Source organism: Orcinus orca, chromosome 19 (assembly GCF_937001465.1).
Source record: "Orcinus orca chromosome 19, mOrcOrc1.1, whole genome shotgun sequence".
NCBI classification, from domain to species: Eukaryota; Metazoa; Chordata; class Mammalia; order Artiodactyla; family Delphinidae; genus Orcinus; species Orcinus orca.
The window spans coordinates 31,294,614-31,314,392 of record NC_064577.1 but is presented as its reverse complement, the minus strand read 5'-3'; the positions used below and the strand labels follow the sequence as shown (position 1 = coordinate 31,314,392).

At 53.1% G+C, this 19,779-nt stretch overlaps 2 protein-coding genes across 6 annotated transcripts in view; both read right to left on the bottom strand.

Moving 5' to 3' along the window:
• The window catches only part of PGS1 (phosphatidylglycerophosphate synthase 1), a 584,793-nt gene that overhangs the window by 75,930 nt on the left and 489,084 nt on the right, over positions 1-19,779 (bottom strand). The gene's annotated exons all lie outside the window — the stretch shown is intronic.
• ENGASE (endo-beta-N-acetylglucosaminidase) lies at positions 783-9,254 on the bottom strand. 5 transcript variants are annotated; one of them, XM_033438659.2, is made up of 14 exons: positions 9,066-9,254; positions 8,320-8,387; positions 7,973-8,174; positions 6,832-6,980; positions 5,860-6,017; positions 5,187-5,335; positions 4,727-4,892; positions 3,695-3,798; positions 3,256-3,364; positions 2,885-3,075; positions 2,369-2,517; positions 1,812-1,920; positions 1,427-1,541; positions 783-1,229 (listed from the first exon to the last, which is right to left on the bottom strand). In XM_033438659.2, exons 1-14 carry the CDS (start codon positions 9,185-9,187, stop codon positions 810-812), a joined length of 2,211 nt encoding a protein of 736 aa, XP_033294550.1. In that variant the 5' UTR covers positions 9,188-9,254; the 3' UTR covers positions 783-809. The 5 variants fall into 5 exon arrangements, with proteins under 5 accessions (XP_033294550.1, XP_033294551.1, XP_049557526.1 ...); XM_033438660.2 differs by having other exon boundaries at positions 1,812-1,917; positions 9,066-9,247; XM_049701569.1 differs by having other exon boundaries at positions 9,062-9,199.

Sequence of the window (19,779 nt, the reverse complement as noted above, 5' to 3'; positions counted from 1 at the left end):
CCCCCGAGGGCCTTCCTGGGCCCTGCCCGGCCTCCTGCTGCTCGAGCTCACTGGGCTCGCCAGCTTGCACCTACGACCTGGAAGAGACGAAACAGGACACAGGGCCGATGGGAATGCTTGGAAGTGGCTCTGGCTCAGGGGGACGGTAAACTGGGAAAGCCAGGACGTGAGGTGGTCTGGCCCGGGTGCCTGCCCTGCCTGGGACTGGTGTGACCTGGCGCAGCCTGGCCTGGGGCTCCCATTCCTGGGGAAGAGGTCCCCCGGGGACACCCTCTCAGCACTTGCAGGGGCCACTGTTCCTGAGCTACTGCCCCCCCCCACCCCACTGCTCTCCTCCCCCATCGGGGCCCCTCTATCTCATTCCCACCCTTGGAAGCATCTCAAGGCCCTACTCCGAGGCCCTCTCGCCACCATTAAGCTCGCTTCTAATCGTCCCAACTGCAGGAATAAAAGGTCACCATTGTCAGCATAAGCGTCTTTCAGCCTATTAGGCAATTCCCTTTATGGAATTTTCTAGACTAAATTTTCCAAATCTTTTCACTTGTACCCGGAAACTGTATACTACGGAGAGGGATTAGACAAAAAGGGGGGGGGGGGTCCATTCACCGCTGGAATTATCAACTCAGCAAACTGACTTCTCAGTTTTCCTATCCCAATGCCCCAACGAAGAGCCACAGCCCACAGCCTTCCGGGGCCCATGACCTTCTGGCCCAGCCCTTGGGACCCGGGCCTTCCCCGCACACGGGCGAGGCCCCAGTGCGGAAGAAGTCTTATCCTTGAGGTGGGAGACTCTGTGCTTTAATGGTCGCTCATGTGCGGGGCGTGGAGTACAGCATGGCCGCCGTGCCCCACTCGGCCCGCGGCACCAGAAACCCCTCCTTGGGGATGGGCTCCACCAGGAACTCCACACGGCCATCCCGGCCAGGCTCTGCGGGTGCCACTGCTAGGTCCACTATCCGATACCGGTTGACAAAAGCCAGGCCCAGGAGCGTGGGCTTCTCTGGCTCCGACGGCCCCCTGCAAGGAGAGTCACCTCCTGACCCTCGGCAGCAGTGGATCCGGAAGCATCGGACGTGAGGGAGGAGGTAGGCCCAGTGCAGAGTACAGCTGAGCCGGAGCCCAGCGGGGCCGCTCTCCCCCTCGGAGGCGGCCGGCTGCCAGCGCACCTGCGAGACAGTCACGGCCTGCACCTGAGGCAGAGGCGTCAGCAGGCTATTGGCATCCACCACCTGCCAGAAGAGAGAAGGCTCAGCACGGCCCGAGAGCCCAGGGCTGGTTGGAGGGCGCCTGGCCCTGCAAGGTCCACCCCCCGCACCTCTGCCCCAATCCCCCCGGGCCAGCAGAGGCAGCAGGGGGGCGCTCGGCCTCATCTGCAGCCGGACAGATGCCCCAGCCGAGCCCCAGCCGGCTCCCTGAGATACCTCACCTGGATCTCTCCAAGGCGACAGACGAAGTTCTCTTCCTCCTGGCTGCCCAGAGGCCGGGAGAAATTAACGAAGAGGGCCTGCAGGAGGCAGCCCCGCAGATTCACTTCGTAGCAGCTGGGAGAGGCAAACAGGCCGGTCCCAAGGGGCCTCAGCTCGGCACCTTCAGACTGGCTGCTCAGAGGCCCCGAGCCACAGGGAGCTCCATCCCAAAGTTGATCCTGCGGTCTTGTGTCACTGAGCTGCCTGAAATCCGAGGGGTCGGCCCAGGGCCCCTCCATTCCCGCCATTTCTGGGGTTTCTCAGTGGACAGTCCCTCACTCTTCAATCCCCACCCCAGCGTGGCCATCCCTGGCGGGGGATTCAACAGGAAGGGGAGGGACTCACCGCTGGACCCAGCCCCCGCTGAGCTGCTGGCCGCAGCGGCCCACCCATTTGGCCAGCTTGGTCGGGGGCACCCGGAGGGGTCGGGGACTGCGCCTTGAGCTCGTTTCTGCTGGGGCAGGAGACACAAGACTTTCACAAGGAGAGTCCAAAGGAAACCGCACTGGGAGGTGTCACTGAATCGGGAGCCGGGGGCCCAGCAAGACTCCCTGGTGGCCCCAGGTGCTCTCGGCCCGATGGGCTGAGGCCTCAGGAGAAGGGGAACAGGGAGGAGAGGAGGAAAACTCAGGGATGGATGACCAGGACTGGCCCATGGACATCCTCGCTCTCAGGGCGCAGCTGCACAAGACCCCCCATGGGAGCACACCTCCACCCGCACCGCAGGGCCACAGCCCAGAGGTTCCAGCTGAAGGGCGAAACTCCCTGTCCAGGCCTGGACCACAGCAGTGCCCCCAACCCCAGCTGCCCCCGCACCCCATGCAGCTTTCTAGCTTCCTCCTCCCCGAGACGTCCCCTGAGAAGGCAGAGGCCTGTGAGGAAGGAAGGAGCCATCCCCTCACCGCTCAGCGCCGAGATGCCTCCCACGTGACAGCTGCCTGCGTCCCCCGTGGTGAGCTCCAGAGCCACCCCCACAGCCGAAGGTCCTTCTAGCTTGTACACCATGGACAGGAAAACCTGGGGCGGCACTGGGACCTGCAGGGAGAACAACCTGGAGGAGGAAGGTCCTGTGATGAGAGGTCACAGGGAAACTGCTGGGAAGCGGGACTGTTCCGGGTCCCATCCGCCAACTTCTCCCTCCAGGACGGGGAGGGGGAGCGGGCTGCCCGCGAGGCCAGCCTCAGGTCTGCGAAAGGAAAACGCACACAAGAGTGTGCAGGTAGCTGACGCTACTCTCCTGGACACTCAGAAGCGGTGAAGATGGTAAACTGTATGTTGCGTGTTTTTCACACAATAAAACAAAACCCCGGCTCTGTACTCACTCTGGCCTCTGCTGCCCACCTGCCCAGTTAGGCGACTGACATGGACGATGGGGGAAGCTGACAGGCCCTACGTCTCAGCCCCACTCACTCACCTACCTCACAGACACGTTTCCAACCTCAGGTGGAATCAGCCCCCGGATAAGCAGAGAGCTGCCCCCGTTCCAGGCATCTTCCAGGCAGCAGTGCATCTTCACCCAGCCCCGTCCGTCCCCTTCCAGCCTGTGCTCTCCAAACAGGGGCTGGATTTCCTGGGCACTCAGGTGGTACCAGGGCCCCCCGGCCTCCTCCTGAAGAAAGAGACAGAAGTGGAGGGAGGGCAGGGGGCAGACGGAGCCGTCACGCCCAAGGCCCCCCCCCACCGGTCCCAGGTGAGGACCAAAGACGAGAGAGAAGGCAGCCCCTTCGCCAACATGCGGCACATCCGGGAAGCCCCTCGCCCCCGGCCACCCAGCACGGGACTCACGCACCTGGCCATAACAGACTCTTCGAGTCCCCATGCCCAGGCAGAAGGAAGTGACAAAGGGCAAGGAGCAGATGCTGTGCGTGGGCAGATAGCGTTCCAGCAAACTCCAGAACCTGCGGGGAAACGCATGGAGACTCAGGTCCACAGAGGGCTCCGTGACGCCCTGAACTCACTCTTGCGACTCCAGTCTTTCTGGCACTCCTTCCCGAGTGACCGCAGCCCCCCACTGCAAGTCTGCAGGAAGTGGTCCCTCGGGGTACCCAACCTTGGTCCTTCCTGCGTAACTAACTGGTCTCCACGACCCCCAGGAGCAGCCAGGGCAGCTGAACCCCTTGCCCTGCCTTAACCCCACCCCCAGGGGAGCAAGGCCAAAAGCTGGCGAAATCACCCGAGACCCTCCCTGCCACGGGCCACACTCAGGCCCCGGGACACGCAGGACTCACTTGTCCTGGTTCTGGAAGAAATCCCCCTTCTCCAAACACTCGTACACCCAGCCAGGTGCGAACAGAGCCACCGAGAACCCGTGCTTCCGGATCAGCTCCAGTGACTAGGGAGACAGCAGTCAGGGAGATGACCCCGTCCCAGCAACCAGCGTCCACGCATGGCGATGGGGGGTTTGGGGAAGCGGGGAGCCCGGAAAGGGAGGCAGGAGCCCCAGCGCCATTCCGGGCGTTTAGGGCTCGACCCTGCAGTTCTGCAGCCGCCCAGAAGAGGGCGCGGGCGGCGGGGAGGCGCAGAGGGGAATGTCCGAGGGGCAGGGGCCAGCACGGGGGGCGCCCACGGGATACACGTCTCTCACTACACTTCACACTATATTTTCAGCCTCACAGGGGGCGGAGAGAATCTTCAGTTATTGGATTAAATGTATTCACTTAAAGCTTAATTAATGAGTTGAGAACGTCCCCACGGCGCCCGGGAAGGGTAGGATTGACAGCCCCGGGACAGGCTGATTCCCCAATTATCCCACACCAGGTGCAGCAGCCCCCGCGGGCCCCTCTTCTCTTTTCTCACTGCTGACACCGCCTGCCTCGCCAATAAAACCTCACTAGTTATCAAACCAGCAGTTCCCGAAACTGTGGGAGTTCCACCTCAGTCCTTCGCCCTGGGCTAAGGAAACACCAAAAGATGCCCCCCGGCTTTCCTCTGAGTCCCCGTTCTCGCTTTGCAATGCTAGCTCAGTGCCCTGCAAGCACGCAGTCCAAAAGGAAGTAGAGCTACAGATGAGACCAGCAGTCGGAAGAGGTGCTTTGGACATTAACGCCTAGGTAAAAATGGTACCATCTGACTGCAGAAATGGGCTGCAAGGTAGGATTTTAGGGCAGACCTTGTTTCTTGGTGCTTCCGTTTCCCCACTCTGGGGAGGATCACCGCTGCCTCTCTTTCCCTTGAGGTGCAGATGGCAATGAAAGGGCACAAGGACAGCAGGCACCCGGGCCACTGCCACCACCTCCCCGGCCTCAAAGGCCACCACCCACCTTGTCCGTGTGGAACCGGCCCCCGACGACATTGCCCCGGGCGAACACATCCACTCCCACGTACACGTCGGCCAGGCGCTCCCCAGCCTGCCCCAGCATCCGCTCCAGATGTTCCTCCCGCCAGTTATAGTTGGTGAAGAAGCCATCGCAGGAATCGAAGAACACCCTGGGGGCGGCAAGGGTGGGCTGTAAAGCCCGGGCCTTCTCCCCTCAAGCACCTGCATCCGCTCAGCCCACAGACTGCGGGCTGCCTCTGGGACCCAGCCCACAGACTGTGGCCCGTAGAGCTGGGCACGGCCGGGCTGACCAGGCGCTCCTTCTCTCTGGTGGTGCTCGGGGTGTCAGACAACTCTGCCCATCCCTCACTCTCCCCAAGGCAGCCATGCCGGCAACACCTCCGGAAGGCAGAGGGAGCTCCTGCCCCTGTCCAGGGGCCCAGGCCGCCCTCCTGCAGGCTCACCTGTTGTGCTCGTTGAGCTCATCCTGCCACGTGAGTTGCCCGCTGCTCACCACGCTATCATACCAGAGCACCAGGCCCCTGGGGACCTGTTGATGCAGCTGAGTGGTCAGGTACCGGAGGAAGTGGGGCACGTTCCCCACGGCGGCCAGCTGGAGACAGGGAAGGAGACAGACCTTCCGTGAGGCCCAGAGAGGTCTGTCGTGAGAAGCGCCTGGCACAGGACAGACAGGAGGACACTTAACCCCAGGAGCAAACGGGTCCTGGTCCCGGAAGCCCCTCAGCCCCACGGCTGTCGAGCAGAGGGTCCAGCCAGAGGTCCGACTTTCCGTTCTTTCTGAAGCAGGAAGGACATGGACACAGCAATCAGGAAACGATAAAACGCAATGAAAGGGGAGGGCAGCGTGAAGAGGAAGCCACACATGCGGCGCGAGCAAAGCAGAGGCCGCCTTGAAGGAGCCAGAGAAGCAAAGCTCAGCACGCAAGGTTTCTGGACACCGCGCTGGAGAACATCCATCTCCCTGTGAAGAGGCAGAGGCGTAGGAGCCGGCTCTAACTGAGACGGAGGAAGTGCTGCCGTAGCAGGGACCGGCCTGATGAGGCCGAGGAGTGCGATGGAGGGTCCCCGCGGGGCACAGGGGCCGGCGGGCCAGGCGCCAGGGGCAGGCGTGCTCACACTCAGAGAGTTCTCGATGTTGATCAGCCAGCCATCGAATCGGAAAAACTGGGCAATCAGGACCAGCTGACGGGCCACCGCCTGGTATGAGCGCTCGTCCCCAGCCAGGAAGGCCTCACAGAGCCGCTCCCCTTCTTTCCATTCGGTGATGAAAGTCCCTGTGGGATGGGAGAGAAACAAGGTCGGGCCCGGGGATCATTTCCCCTCTGACCCAGCAGTTCCCAAGGTGTGGTTCCTGCACCAGCAGTGTCACTGTCGCCTGCAAACTTATTAGAATTTCAAATTCCCAGCGTCCCCAGATATCAAATGAATCGGATCCCCTGGGGGCGGGGCCCCAAAATCAGTGTTAGACAAGCCAGTAAATGATTCGGATTCAGGAGAAAGCTTGCGGAGCACTGCTCTCCCCAGGGGTGGACCACCTACAGCCCGTATCCAGCCCCCCACCTCTTCGTGTAAAAACGGTTTTACTGGATCACAGCCCAGCCCATTTGTTTGTCTATTGTCTGTGGGGGCTATTGTCTCTCTGGCAGTTCCAATAGTGACCCAGTGGCCTGGAAAGCTGAAAATATTTACTATCTGGTCCTTTCCAGAAAAAGTTTGCCTTTGCCTGTCCTAACCCATCAAGGCAGGTAAGGAGCTCTACCCACTAAGAAGCAGCCAAAGCCCAAGCCCTTTTTTTTTTTTTTTTTTTTTTTTTGCGGTACGCGGGCCTCTCACTGTTGTGGCCTCTCCCGTTGCGGAGCACAGGCTCCGGATGTGCAGGCTCAGTGGCCGTGGCTCACGGGCCCAGCCGCTCCGCGGCATGTGGGATCCTCCCGGACCGGGGCACGAACCCGTGTCCCCTGCATCGGCAGGCAGACTCCCAACCACTGCGCCACCAGGGAAGCCCAGCCCAAGCCCTTTCATCACTGGATCACCTGGCAGGTGTGCCAACGAGTCTGGCAGGGTTGGAGGCGGGTCCCTGGCTCTTACCCAGCACACAGACCCCATGCCTGTGGGCAGCGTTGGTCCAGCCTACTGGGGGGATGGTGACCGTGTGATGGCTGAAGTACACAAAGATGTCGATGTACTGCCAGTGGTAGAAGGAATAGGGGTTCTGCGTGGCTGAGCCCTGAATAAACCTAGTGAAGAAAGCGAACAAAGTCAGGACCCAGAAACAGACAAGGACACGACGACCCCATGGTGAAAAGAGAGGGCAATGGCGAGTGAGTGAGGATTCTCTTCGGTTCCATCCGGTCGGCGCTAACGGCACGCTTGCTGTGAGCCAGGCCCTGCCTAATGACTGCGCTGAGAAGCAGCATAGGCCACAGCCCGGACGTTGACAGGCTTGGTCGCAAGGGAAGCGTTTTCACCAGGCCGTGCAGGTACCCCCCGCATGGGACCCGATGGACTGAGCATGTCTAACCTCAACAAGCAGACAAACACAGGACAGAAGGAAAGAGATGGGGAGGGGCTCATGCAGAGCTCCCGTGCCTGGGGTCCCACTCTATTCTGAGGTCAGCAGCTCCCCAGGACACGGCCTGCCTGCAGGTAAGGTTGGGGTTGACAACCACGTGAGCTACACCCGAGGTTACATCACCCGCCTCTGTCTGTACCTTGATGGCCAGCTCTGACTCAAGCCTTCCCAACAATCGTCATGTCCAAGATTGTTTTATGGACGTTTAAGATCTCTAGGCTGACCCCGCAGCAACCTGGAGGAAGCGCCCCCGGCTGCGGGGGGGGAGGGGGTGGAACGACTCCAGAGCCAGTGGGCCAAGATGGAAGGGAGCTTGAGTGAGGAGGATGAAGAAAAGGAATCAGCTGAAGAACCAAGTTTCTGGGCCAGGCCATCTGAAGAGGGTCCCAGCTGTGGCGCCCTCTCCGGCCCCCCAGACTTCAGGTGCAGGTAGTCCCCAGAATCAAACAGTTTCAGAGCTGAAAGAGGCATCAGCTATTGCCTAATCCAGTGCCCTCTTCCTACAGACGAAACAAAGAGGCCTGAGTTCCTCTCCCAGGTGGTGGCAGTGTGGGCTGATGCCCCATCTCCCGACTCCCCATCCAGTGCTCCTGTCACACGGCATGCTCCCGCCCCTCCGTCCCCTCCTGCCAGGCGATGCCCTCGCAGTGTCCTCACTTGTCATCCAGGTACCCGCCCATCATGTCATGGCACATCAAAGTCCGGGGCCTCCTGCTGCTCAGAGGGGGCTGCCGACACTCGGGGGGCCCTAAGGCCACGTTAAAGCCGTCCTCCATGTTGGGCGTCCATGCCAAGAGTTCCTCCAGGGAAGACAAGTAAAAGCTGATGGGTTTGGTGGTGTCCTTGTCATAATATCGAACTGGTTCAGAGGAGGGAAACAGCGAGGCATCAGTGGAAATTACGGGATTAATAACAGAAAACTTGAGATGGGGAGGGGACAGCCCTGTCCAGAAGCTCCAAGCATGAACACGGACACAGGTGTTCAGAGCCTCGGTCCTTCTCACCTGGCAAAGGGTCTGGGGTAAAACTGACCACTTCTCGAAAGACTGCTTCTTCTTGATCCTCTTCAATTCTAAGCAAAGAAGGAGTTAAATTTCTTTTAAATAAAAGGGTAAAGAAAAAGAGCACTTTGAAGCCAACAGACCAGCCCGCACTTAGACATGCAGGGGGAGATGGCCTCGGGCTTACATTTTTTAATGCAAACTATGGAAACGTGCCTTTGCCCATTCTGTTCCCTCAAACTGGAACACCCTTCTGTCCATTCTCCACCTACTGAAATCCTCCACCTCCTCAAAGACCAGTTCAGATGTCCCCGCTCCAGGCACCAACCCCTTTCCTGCCCAGCATGGGCACGAATAATCCTAATTACACACGCTGGCCTGCCCTGAGCAATTAAAAATGCCACGCTCGGATCCTCTGCGCAGATCCACCGCCAGGGTTGGGAGGCACGATCAACGCATTTCGCAGATGAGGATGTCAACGCTTCCCGCCAGGGCGCCAGGATTCCCAGCCTGGCCCGCTGTGAGGTCGCATCCCGGTTCCGAGACTCTGTCCGTGCCTGCTGCTGTGCGGGCTGGGGCGGCGGGCAGGACCCGCCGCGGACAGGGAACTTGGGGGCCGAAGATTGCTGTCCTGCGCCCGGAGCTCCCAGCGCGCCTCCCGGGGCCTGGGCCGGGCGCCCATCGACTCTGGCCCCACTGCCCGGCCGCGGGACGGGGCCGCAGGATTCGCCCACCGGTCTCTTACCCACCTCCTCTGCAGCAGCCGCCCGCCTGGCTGGGGATCCCGCTGCTCCTTCAGGGTCGCCGGTGCCCGCAGCCGCCGAGCCCGCCGCCGCGCAGCCGCCTGGGTCCGGGCGCCCGCGGCCTCCATGACGTTGCCCCGCCCGCGCCGCCCGGCAGCCCGGCTGCCGGCCAATCGCAGTCTGGAACCCGCCCCTGACACCGCCAGCCGGCCAATGGGGACTTCTCGGCGCTGATGCCCCGCCCCGACCGGGCTCCGGACAGACTCCCGGCTCGCGCCATGGGCTGGCTCACCTGCTGCCGGGCCTTTGTAGAAGAGGAAGGTCTGGGGGCGGGGCCTGTGGAGGGGAGGGACCGAGACGAGGGGCGGGGAGGGGGCGGGGTCTGAGCCCAGGGCTCCGGAAAGCACCTTTGTACCAGTTCTGGCCTCGCCGGCCTCCTTTTTCAGATGAGCGATCTCCCGAAGGTCACAAAGTCAGTAAATTGTAGAAGCGATATCTGAACTCAATTCGTCTAATCCCTATTCAAAGATAATTTTCAGAAAAAGGTGAAATAATAATTCTCATTCAGGTATAAAAATAGACAAATGTTAAAGACTGTCCTATTCGTTAATCAGAGAAGGAACCAGACAGGTATTATAACCAGTTCAAAAGAGAATCAAAAAAGAGAGCCTTTTATAGATCAGGAATATTGAAATGAGAACGTTAATAGAGGCAGAATGAGTTTTTCCGCAGGAGTGGGGGGTGGGCAAGATCACTGAACGTCTGGACAAGACAATTTACACGTTGTAAAGAAGATGATAAAAAGCTAGAATCAGATTAAGTGGTACAAACTACTGTGTATGTATAAAATAAATAAGCTGCAAGGATCTAGTGTACAACACAGGGAATATAGCCAATATTTTATAATAACTATAAATGGAGCATAACCTTTAAAAACTGTGAATCACCATGTTGTACTGAAACTTATATAATATTGTACATCAACTATACCTCAACTTTTTAAAAAAGCTAGGATCAGATAACAGCAGGATGTGCAGTATGTAGACCATGCATAGTTTCCACTGAAGCACAAATTTTTTTCTACACCCCCAAATCTGCAGGGCCCCAAGCCCACAGGGCCTGGAGGTATCTCAGATGTGGCACCTCCCCAGCATCTTGGGCACAGAGGGGTTCCCAGCATGTGGAGTGTGAGGAGAAGCGCCTGGACTCAAGGCTGGGCCCCGCAGGGCTGAGTTTGGGCCCACCCAAGGCGCCCCTCACCCAACCCCCAACACCCCTTCGTACAGCCGCGAGTGTCCTGCTGCCCAAGCCAAGTTGAGTGGGCCTCTTTATTATCACTGCAGACGTTGAACTTTATGAGGCCCCAAGCTTCCATAAACCCCAAGAGTGGGGAAAATGACTAGGCTGTGGAATACGTATCCCGGCCATGCTGCAAGGGAAGACAGGGCCCTCGGGAGCAGGCGGCAGTGATCACAGGGAGGACAGGGACGGCAAAGCCCTGGGAAGTCTGCCTTGAGAAGGGGGCGCAGGGTCAAGACCCCCCTCTGGCTGTGCTCAGGGGAGCGCAGAAGACGTGGAGTCTGCATTCGATCTGCATTTAAGCCGCTTACCTGCAGCTTAGTGGTAAAAATAAACTTGCCATCCTCAGAACTCAAACCTAGTTCTTAGAGATTCTTTAGGGTAATGCTCAGTCTCTGGGGGGAAAAATACTCGGGCCTCCCTTCCCTGCTCCTCTTGGCAGCGTTGTCCTCTGGTCTGGGGGAACAGGGAAGTTTAAGTCACCCTGCACACCCTCCCCAGAGCAGCAGGGAAGACTCTGGTCTGTGGCCTCTGCATTGGCCCCTGCTTTGCCGCCTGCCCTGCAGGTCCCTGTGGCTCCTGGTCTCAAGATCCTTGTCCTGGGTCAGGGCGAGCCTGGAGGTCCCCATGTTTGCCTTGAGCTCACGCTGGTCCCGCTGGGCCTCCACACCCCTCCAAAGCCTGGCTAGGCCCCCTAAAACCCTCACCTTGTAGCCTTTCCAGATAAAGTACAGGACACCCAATTAAATTTGATTTCCAGATAAACAACAAATGGAAACGGGACATGATCATACTATGCAATTCTTTCTCATTTACCCAAAATTCAAAGTGAACTGGGATCCTGAGTTTGCTAAATCTGGCAGCCCTACCTGTGAATCTTCGCCGCAGCCTTGCTGCAGAGCCCCCTTGCCCCGCCACGGGGGCCCCACCGACACCTCCTGGCTCTGTCCATGCCAGCACAGGAAGCCAGGTTGGCTCGGGAACCTGAGCCTGGGGACCTCCCCTGCCTGACCGACCAACTGTGCCACCGGCTTGGTGCTGCGCACCTCGTGTTTCCTGCGCTGGCTGCCACGTCTGCCCCTCGGTTGGGCCCAGCGGAGACCTGGACTCACACCTGCTTGCTTTGCCTTCCTCCACTCTCTCCCTTCCAGCCTCCACAATCTCCCAGGGCCAGGAGCGAGAACCAGGTCACCTGCTCCACAGGCTTCGTTGTTCATATGCTGAAGGGTGTGGCAGCAACAAATTGTCCCCAATATCCCTCCTCCCCTTGTACTTTAGGGAGAGAAGCCCATGTTTTAGCTGGCAGCTGGCTGCTGGCTGCCCAGATGAAGACAACATCCCCAGCAGCTTAGAGGGGCCTGGCGAGCACGTTCTGGTTTCCAGATGAGAATGGAAGTCACACTTGCAATTCTGGCTGTGCCTGCAAAACAAAGGAACGCGCCCCCCACTTTTTCTTCCCTGCTTTCGGCTGGCGGCCAGGTGGGTGTGAGATGTGATGGTAGGCACTGCAGCAGCCGTCTGAGACTGTAAGACAGAAGCCACATTGGGAGGGCATGGAGCAACCAGAGAGAAGGGGCCTGGCTCCCCCAGTGGCACGGACCACAGTATTGCCCTGGACTGCTGGTGTTTGAATTCCTATGTAAGGAAAATAAACTACGGTCTGATTTAAGCCAATAGTATTTTGGTAGCCGAATCTAACTACGACAGGGGGAGGACACAGGAATTTAGAAAAACCTCTCAAAATAATAGCCTGCCTTGCAAGGCTGTTATCGGTTTTTGTTTGTTTGGTTTTTGTTTTGGGGGGGCTTTTTCTTCAAAATCTTATTATCTTATTGTTCCTCAGTGCATTCCTTCTGCAGTAAATCCCACTTTCCCTTCACTCAGAGCGCTACCTCAGACCAGCTGGGGTGAGAGCAAAAATCCCATTAAAGACTACTTCTGAACTATCGCTCTGTATGGTCAGGCCCCTCAAGGTGGCTTGTTCTCTTGCTCTCTTACATCCCCTGCTCCACCAATGCCTGTTCCACCTGCACCCTACTCACCTGACTGACCTTCCTACATACTTGTCCCTGGCCCAGGCTAGATTGTTCTAGTTTTAGATCTGAACATCAACACGATAGCTTATCAAAGGGGCGGTGAGGAGTGTGCCCCTCTGCTTGTTCCCCGGTAACTGATGAGCCCACCTGATGTCAATTCCCCCCTATAACTGGTAACCACCCCCTCCCCCTGGGGGCAAAGACGCCGCCACGTCCTGCCCGCCGTGGACTGCACACAGAATGGTGGGCTGTCACTCCAGGACCTTGCTTCCGACATGTAAGCTCCCCGATCCATTAAACCATTGATGTGTCTGTCACTGACTTCAGGCTCTTTGGTCTTGAATCTGGGCCAGCACAGGGCTTGCAGGCCTGCATGGTGCAGCTCAACACACTCCCTTTTACAGAGTTCTCCTAGGTGCTCAGCAAAGACTTAAGGAATGAAAGGATGCTGGGCCCAGCTCCTGGCTCTAGCCACCCGCCTCACCTTTACACCCACTCGAGGCTGTGCCCAGGCACCTGCTTGAACGTCCTGCACAACGAATATTGAGCCCCTCCTGGTTCACGTCTGCCTGTGAGCACACACTCCTCGACAATCATGGCAAACCTGGGGTGCCTGCCCTTGCCGGGTCCCCGTATCATTATACCTGCACAACAGTTACTTTCATTTTCTCCTTTTAAAAATGTAAAGCACTGCAGATGAAATGAATGTTCCCTTTAATCCATCTCCTGATTTCCTTGCCTCCCCTGTCCTCCTGAGACCCCTCAGTATTCCCCCAATTCTATTGGTTTGACCTGTATCCTTCCAGATGTCTTTAAATACTTTGACACACCTGTATATATCTGGAACCATATAACATTGTTTGTGTTTCATAAAAATGGTATCAGAAGAAAGTGACATCATATTGTACACATTATGCTGTATCTTGTTTTTTTCGCTCAGCAACATTTTTGAAATCAAGCCACATTGATTGAAATAGCTCTACTTCGTTTGTTTTCACCATTGTTTGCTCTGCTATCATTTTGACACATCAGTCTACTTACCTAACTACCCATCAGTGGACATTTAAATAGTAAACATTTGTTTGCTATTATTTTTTACATGTTTAAATGAACATATTTGTATAGACCGTTTGAGGTATACGTATGTTTTTTTTCTTTTTTCAGATAAAACAGGATTAGAGCTGCTGAGAGTGACAGCACGCACGTTTTCAGTTTTAAGTCACTAACAAGCTGCCATCCAAATGCTCCGTCACCAACATCCTCCCCAGTGTGGGGTAAATACAGGTTATTCCACAACCTCTCAAACACTGATGTTATAGAACTTGAAGATTTTTGCTCACTGGGTGGGTGCCCGTAGGTGTCTGGCTGTTGTTTTAAATTGAAGTTGCAGCTTTTCGTGTTGGTCAGCCATTTGGAAATGAGGTCTCTTCTGCGTCATACCTGTTGCGGGGCGGAGCGGGGTTTGCCCATTACTACTGTGCTGTCTTTCCTTCCTGTTGTGTAGGTGTCGCATATATTCTAAATACGAATATTTTGCCTCTTACGTACATAAATGGAACAAATATATGTCTGCTTATCTTGTACTATAGGTCTTTTAGATTCTCATGTGGTCAAGTTTATTAATACTGTCCTTTGTGGCTTTGCTGTTTTCTTCTCTTTAGGAGTACTGTCCCGACTTTAAGGTCATGAAGATGCTTTCCTGAATTTTTAGTTAATAATTGTGAAGTTTAGGTCTTTGTTTTTTATGTCTACAACTTCCAGTTGCCTTTTGAGGGTAGGTCTTTAATATTTCATCTTCCTTTCTGCTTACTGACTTATTCAGATGTTTCTCTTTCTTCCTGGGCCAATTTTATGCTAATAAGTGTTTTCTTTAAAAAGTGTCCATTTCATTGAGGTTTTCAAATGTAGGGTATTAAGTCATTTCTAATCATATTTTTTGATCTCTTGGTTATGCGCTCTCTTTAATTTCCAGTGTTGTTTATTTGAGTATTCCTTCTTTTTTTCCTGATGCTTTTTTTCTTTTTTTGAAGGACTGTCTATTTTATCAGTCCTTTCAAAACACAAGCTCTTCATTTTGTTCTATTTTTTGTTTGTTTTCTATTTCACTCATTTCTGCTTTTATTTTCTTTCCTGTTATTTTCTTTGGATTTATTTTGTTGTTCTTTTTCTGGTTTCAAAAGTAGACAGTGTGGTTCACTTACTTTGAAATCTTTCTTGTTTTCCTATAAATGCAGTTGAGGGAATACATTTCCCTCTGAGAATGACTTTCACTGTATCCAACAGCTTTCACTTTCAGTAAGTTCTAGATGCTTTGTAATTTCTGTTAGTGCCCTGCTAACTCATCCAAAACAATCCTCAATTTTGTTGCAGTAGAATTCATCAGGCTTTTCTGTTACGATTAGTACTTTTGTGTCTTTTTCAAAATGTATTTCCCTACCCCCAACTCATGAGAATATGGAATACTCCATCCTCTGTTATTTTCTAGAAGCTTTACTGTTTTGCCCTTCCCCTTCTGGTCTACAGGCCACCTGGAATTATTTTTGTTTATAATGTGAGGGCGGAGGTCACATTTTATTTTATTTTATTTTTTAATTGAAGTATAGTTGATGTACAATGTTGTGTTAGTTTCAGGTGAACAGCAAAGTGATTCAGTTAAATATATATATATATATATTTCTTTTTCAGATTCTTTTCCATTATAGGTTATTACAAGATATTGAATATAGTTCCCTGTGCTATACAGTAGAACCTTGTTGTTTGTCTATTCTGTATATATGTTTTATTTTTATCTATGTTTTATTTTTTATCATATGAACCCTCAGTCATTCATGATTTTTGGAAAGACCGTCCTTTACCCCGTGCTTTGCACTGTCCCTTTCTGGAAAATCAAGTGCCCACACATGCTTGAGTCTGTTTTGGGCTCTGTGATATTGTGATTTATAATAAGAAATGTATGTTTGGTCTTCATGTCTGGCACAGAACTCCTAAAAGCCTTGGAATTTCCTAAATGATAAGAACCGTAAAGGTGTCTTTTGTGAGTTATAACAGAGTTCATGTTAATGAGGTGACTTTCGGGGAGCCCCGCCACCACGTGATGGAGGCTGGTTGCTAGGGAACCAACCTTGCTTAGAGGGTTGGCACTTTCAGTATGCACACCTCCAACTCTGGGGAGGGGAGAGGGACTGGAGATTGGATTAATCACTGATGGCCAATCAATGTAACGAAGCCTCCTTAAAAACCCCTGAACTATAGGGTTTGGAGAGCTTCTGGCTTGGTGAACCCATGGAGGTGCTGGGAGGGTAGCACCTTCCCAAAAGAGCATGGAAGCTCCCAGGCCCTCCCCACATACTTTCCCCTATGCCTCTCTCCCATCTGGCTGTTCCTGAGTTATATCCTTTTATAATTACAGATCTCGTGTATCTCCAATCCTGTCTTGGCATCTGCCTCTGAGAGGGCAAGAACCAACATACCGTCCATAGATTTAGATTTTTTTTTTCTTAATAATATTTTGTTCTCTATGTAGAGGTCTTACACATCTACTGTTAGATTTACTCCGAGGCAAATGACATTTTGTAAGTGGCATCTCTGATGGATTAGACATGGCTGCAAATTCTTTTTGTCTCCTCCCAACCAAAGATAGAGCCTTTTACCCATCCCTTCTCTGGGCTGACCACTGGAATATGACTTCTGAGCCTAGGTGTCAAGCAGGTCTTTCTCAGTGTCGCCTCTGTAGAGGTATCGCCTCTATTCTGTCCTTTGCTTCTTTTGTCTCTCCGTGCTTCTTACTGGATATTTTCTTCAGGTTTATCTTCTAATTCACTGATTTTTCTCTTCAGCTCTGTATAATATGCTGGCATACTCATCCACTGAGTTCTTCATTTCACTCGTTTTATTTTCCACTTCTAGAGTTTCCATGTGGCTCTTTCTTTTTCTCATTAGTTTCAAGTTCTTTGCCGCAATTCTCAATCTTGTCTTTTATCTCCTCAAAGGTAGCAAGAATCATTAGTTTAATTTTTGATTGTGATAATTCTGCTGTGAGTTTTTCCCCCACATGGTAAGTATTTAATACATACTTGTTGGATATTTTTAGTAGGTAGGCTCTCAACTGAATGGACAACTCACTTAGTGGCTATCTCAATCGAACACTTGGAACAGTTTCTCTATCTTTAGGCAGGGATGTTTTCAAATTATCTAGAGTGTTTTCAAATTATCTAGAGTGTATCTAGGCTATCTCAATCGAACACTTGGAACAGTTTCTCTATCTTTAGGCAGGGATGTTTTCAAATTATCTAATCTTACTTGTGAAAATCTCTAAGGTAGAAATTTCTTGTCCTCGCCTGGTCATCTACCTATGGAGAAATGGGCTGTGCTCTATTCTGCCCTGGGAGGAGCTGGCTACCAGGGCCAGTTGAGGTAGGGGCATTTGAGGTCACTGTGCCTTTCTAGTCCCTACTCCAGCTGTGTGGGGACTTCAGAGAGAAAGGCATGGTCCTCAATTAGCTGTCCCTTCTGGAATGCTTCGCTTGGCACCTGAGTCAGCCTCCTGTGTTTGCATGATCTCATCCATCATTTGATTCCAAAATGTTTGTTCGTTAATGCTCTTGGAAGAACTAACCCTGACACTCCCATCCCACCTCATTGGACCCCGGACCCTAGCCCCATGCTAAGTCAAGCCTGGCGTAATGAGACTGGCTCTGCAGCTCAACAGAAGAGGGCAAGGCATTCTGGTGTGTGTGTGTGTGTGTGTGTGTGTGTGTGTGTGTGTGTGTTTTGCGGTACGCGGGCCTCTCACTGTTGTGGCCTCTCCCGTTGCGGAGCACAGGCTCCGGACGCGCAGGCTCAGCGGCCATGGCTCACGGGCCCAGCCGCTCCGCGGCATGTGGGATCCTCCCGGACCAGGGCACAAACCCGCGTCCCCTGCATCGGCAGGCAGACTCTCAACCACCGCGCCACCAGGGAAGCCCTGTGTGTGTGTTTTGTTTGCTTTTTATAACTACTTTATTGAAAATATGATTTATATACCATTCAATTCACCCATTTAAACTGTGCAACTCATTTGTTTTTAGTATAGTCACAGAGTTGTGCAACTGCAACTGCTATCAATGTGAGGACACTTTCATCACTACAAAAAGAAATTTCATACCTGTCAGCAGTCACTCCCCCTACCTCCCGCCAGCCCCTGGAAACCGCTAACCTACTTTCTCTCTCTATGGAGTTGCCTCTTCTGGAATTTCATATAAATGGAATCATACAGTATGTGGCCTTTCGTGACTGGCTTCTTTCGCTGAGCATAATGTTTTTGGGGTTCATCCGTGTTGTAGCCTGTATCAGTGCTTTATTCCTTTTTATGGCTGAGTAATATTCCATTGAATGGATGTGCCACATTTTATGCATACATTCATCCACTGATGGACATTTGGGTTGCTTCCGCTTTTTTGTTTATTACAAGTAATGCTGCTAAGAACATTCATCCATAAGTTCGTGTGTAGACATATATTTTCATTTCTTTTGGGTACGTAAGTAGGAGCGGAACGGCTGGCTTGTCTGTAACTCTACGTTTAACAGTTTGAGGAAGCGCCAGACCATTTTCCAAAGCAGCTGCACCATTTTACATTCCTGCCAGCAGTGTACAAGGGTCCCAATTTCTTTACATTCTTGCCAGCTTTTGTCATTTTGATGACACAACCATCCTATTGGTTGTGAGGTTGTAGCTCCCCGTGGTTTTGACTTGCATTTCCCTGGGAACTAGTGATGTGGAGCATCTTTTCATGTGCTTCCTGGTCATTTGTTTATCTTCTTTAGAGAAATGTTAATTGAGATGCTTTGCCGTTTTTAACTGGGTTATTTGTCATTTATTATTGGGTTGCCAGGGTTCTTTATATATTCTAGATACAAGTCCCTTATCAGATACAGTTTGCAAATATTTTCTTCCATTCCGTGTTGTCTTTTCACTTTCTTAACAGTGTCCTTTGATGCAAAATTTTTATTTTATTTATTTTTATTTTATTTTATTATTTTTTTTGGCACGCTGTGTGGCATACGGGATCCTAGTTCCCCGACCAGGAATCGAACCCATGCCCCCGGCAGTGGAAGCGTGGAGTCTTAACCATTGCACAGCCAGGGAAGTCCCTAATGCAGAAAATTTTTAATTTTTATGATGTCCAATTTCCTTGTGTTTCTGGTGTCACATGTAGGGAACTATTGCCTAATACAAGGTCACGATGTTTTACACCTAAGTTTTTTTCTCCTAAGGCTATTACTCTAGCTCTTCTATTTAGGTCATCGATCCATTTTGAGTTAATGTTTGTATATGGTATGAGGTAGAGAGACTACCCTTTTGCCTATGGAGGCATCTTGTTTTATTTATTATTTTCTGTAACCTTCCGGTTTTTTCATGATTTGGGCAAGAAAGTCTCTTTTTATCCCAGTCTCATTACTGTGGCCCAATAAAACTAGCTTTGCCACCATGCCATTGTGTTCCCGCAGTGAGCCCCACAGAAAATTATCTTTGAGCGTGCACACGTGTGTGCACACACACACACACCCCGTGGGATTGGGCGTACCCTCCTCACTGCTCCCGCCCCTGGCTACAAAGACTCCTGAAAGCTCTAACATAAGCAATTCTTTCCTTTGCCTGAGTCATCAGCCGTTTCTAAGTCCTTTCGCTAAAACACAAGTATTTGTATTGCAGCTGAGTTTATCAGAACTTTTCCAGGGATGGTTAGCCAATTCCTCAATAGCCAGGGTCAGGACATGGGGAAAGGAGCCAATGCAAGGTAGACTGCTTTGGCCAGGGGTCAGGTGGAGCAGATAACTAGGGGCCACGCGTGCTGTTCTTCTGAGAAGATGGCATCCATGTCACACTGCAGTTAAAGTCCTAGAAAAGTCCTCGAGACATGGCAAGTACCATGTCTTATTTGTCATTGTGCCCCCAGCACCTAGCACCTGGGCTAGCACAAAGCAGGATCAAGAAAGAGCAGAGTGGAAGTGTCAGCAGGAAGGGAGTGGAAGATTGGGTGTGGAAGAGCTTAAAGAGCAAGGGACCCTGAAAGGGGACTGGGTGGGCTCCGGAGCAAAGGCTGCCTCCTCTTGCATGCCGGCTTGGCCGGCAGTGGGACAGGTGATACACGCTCCACGCCACATGACTGTCCCTGGAGAGAGGGCACGCAGTGGGCACCTGGATGAAGCTGATTCATTCTTTCCACACACCTTTGGGAAATGCACTCAGCCCCTGTTCCCAGCTGCATCCTCTGCCCGGTGGCCTCAGCTGCAGGATGGTGAGGCCCAATCTTTGTCCTGCAGGGAGCGGGGTTGCAGTGTCCGCCTCCTCCGGTCTAGCCCCAGCGCAAGGCCCGGCACGGCTGCACCGGCTCACCCAGAACCAG

Excerpts from the sequence above, each read along its gene's own strand:
- ENGASE (XM_033438659.2), bottom strand. The coding sequence starts at position 9,187 with ATGGAGGCCGCGGGCGCCCGGACCCAGGCGGCTGCGCGGCGGCGGGCT. Across the intron at positions 5,336-5,859 it reads ACATCGAGAACTCTCTGAGT|CTGGCCGCCGTGGGGAACGT; the intron begins GTGAGCACGCCT and ends CCCTGTCTCCAG. Across the intron at positions 1,542-1,811 it reads AGCGGGGGCTGGGTCCAGCG|CTGCTACGAAGTGAATCTGC; the intron begins GTGAGTCCCTCC and ends TGCCTCTCCCAG.